This window comes from Penaeus monodon, chromosome 22 (assembly GCF_015228065.2).
Source record: "Penaeus monodon isolate SGIC_2016 chromosome 22, NSTDA_Pmon_1, whole genome shotgun sequence".
Lineage (NCBI taxonomy): Eukaryota > Metazoa > Arthropoda > Malacostraca > Decapoda > Penaeidae > Penaeus > Penaeus monodon.
The window spans coordinates 7,502,161-7,503,386 of record NC_051407.1 but is presented as its reverse complement, the minus strand read 5'-3'; the positions used below and the strand labels follow the sequence as shown (position 1 = coordinate 7,503,386).

The 1,226-nt window shown below is 47.9% G+C and overlaps 1 protein-coding gene across 1 annotated transcript in view; it reads right to left on the bottom strand.

Annotated features, from left to right (window-relative positions):
• Positions 1-152: 152 nt before the first annotated feature.
• Positions 153-1,226, bottom strand: part of LOC119587269 (glycine-rich protein DOT1-like) — a 5,770-nt gene continuing 4,696 nt past the window's right edge. Inside the window, exon 3 of the mRNA XM_037936023.1 lies at positions 153-1,168. Coding sequence (XP_037791951.1) covers positions 153-1,168 — 1,016 coding nt within the window. The remainder of the gene's footprint in view (positions 1,169-1,226) is intronic.

Genomic DNA, 1,226 nt, shown 5'->3' with positions numbered 1-1,226 from the left:
TGTATATGGGGCAATACGTCATCAAAATATCTATTAAATTAATGTTCTTCTTTTATAAGGATGTATATTATAATGCGGATGTATTTAGTACGTATTTACTTCAATAAATAATACAGACTCTTGTACAGTTCAATATGTAGACGTTTTATCGTCTATGGTGTTGAATATAGACCTGATGGGGTACCAAAATTACCCTGGGATCCTGGTCCAACTTGTCCACTGGTACTTCCTACGCTGATCCCAAAGCCACCATTTGATACGATATTTCCACCAAATACTCCACCAGAAACTCCCTGGTTGCCTCCAAGTCCTGAAACTCCACTAATACCGCTGTGTCCGGCACCTCCGCCGACGCCACCTGCAAGACCAACGCCGCTTCCGCCAATGACGCCTTGTCCGACGCCTCCTCCTTGTAGACCAGAGACTCCACCAATACCTCCAGCGGCACCAGCGCCTCCTACGGCACCAATTACTTCTCCGCCAGTCTCGGCAGCGGATCCAAGAGCAGTAAGAAGATCGATACCTCCAGGAAGAGTAGGATTTTCTCCATCATCGTAGTTGACGAAGTAGATTTCGGGCTCTGAAGGTGGAGGAGCTTCGACCTCAATGACCCTTTGAGCCTGCTCGTTCTGCTTGTTAAGGACGTAGACTATGTTGTTTTGCCTTGGTGGAGGAACAACGATAGGTTCAGGTGCAAGACCTTCTTCAGGAAGACGCACAAACAGGATATTATGATCCACTTTAGGAGGAGGGACACTTGGTGGAGGACCTGATAGTTGTTGTTGTTGGGGAACATCGACAACAAAAACTTTCCTAGACACTTCAGGAACTACGCAAGTTCCATCCACATGCAGAATTTCTCCCTCCTTGCATCCAGCGGCAATGGCGTCAGTAAAAGAGGGGAACCTATCTCCGATCAAACCATCGGTACTTCCTGTGCCAGTTAGGACTCCAGTTCCAGTAGGAGCTCCTGTTCCTGAGGTAAATCCAGATCCATGTGCAAGTCCTCCGGATCCAGCTGTAAAGCTTACTCCGGCTGAGACTCCACCATGGGAAACTCCTGATCCAGTTGTAAATCCGGATCCATGGCTGATTCCTGATCCACTTGTAATTCCCACTCCAGCAGAGAATCCTGGTCCTTTGGTCAGTCTGGGTCTGGAGGGTTTATCTAATGTGTATCCTTGCGGATCACCACATCCCAAGGTTAAGAGCGCAGCGAGGAATAT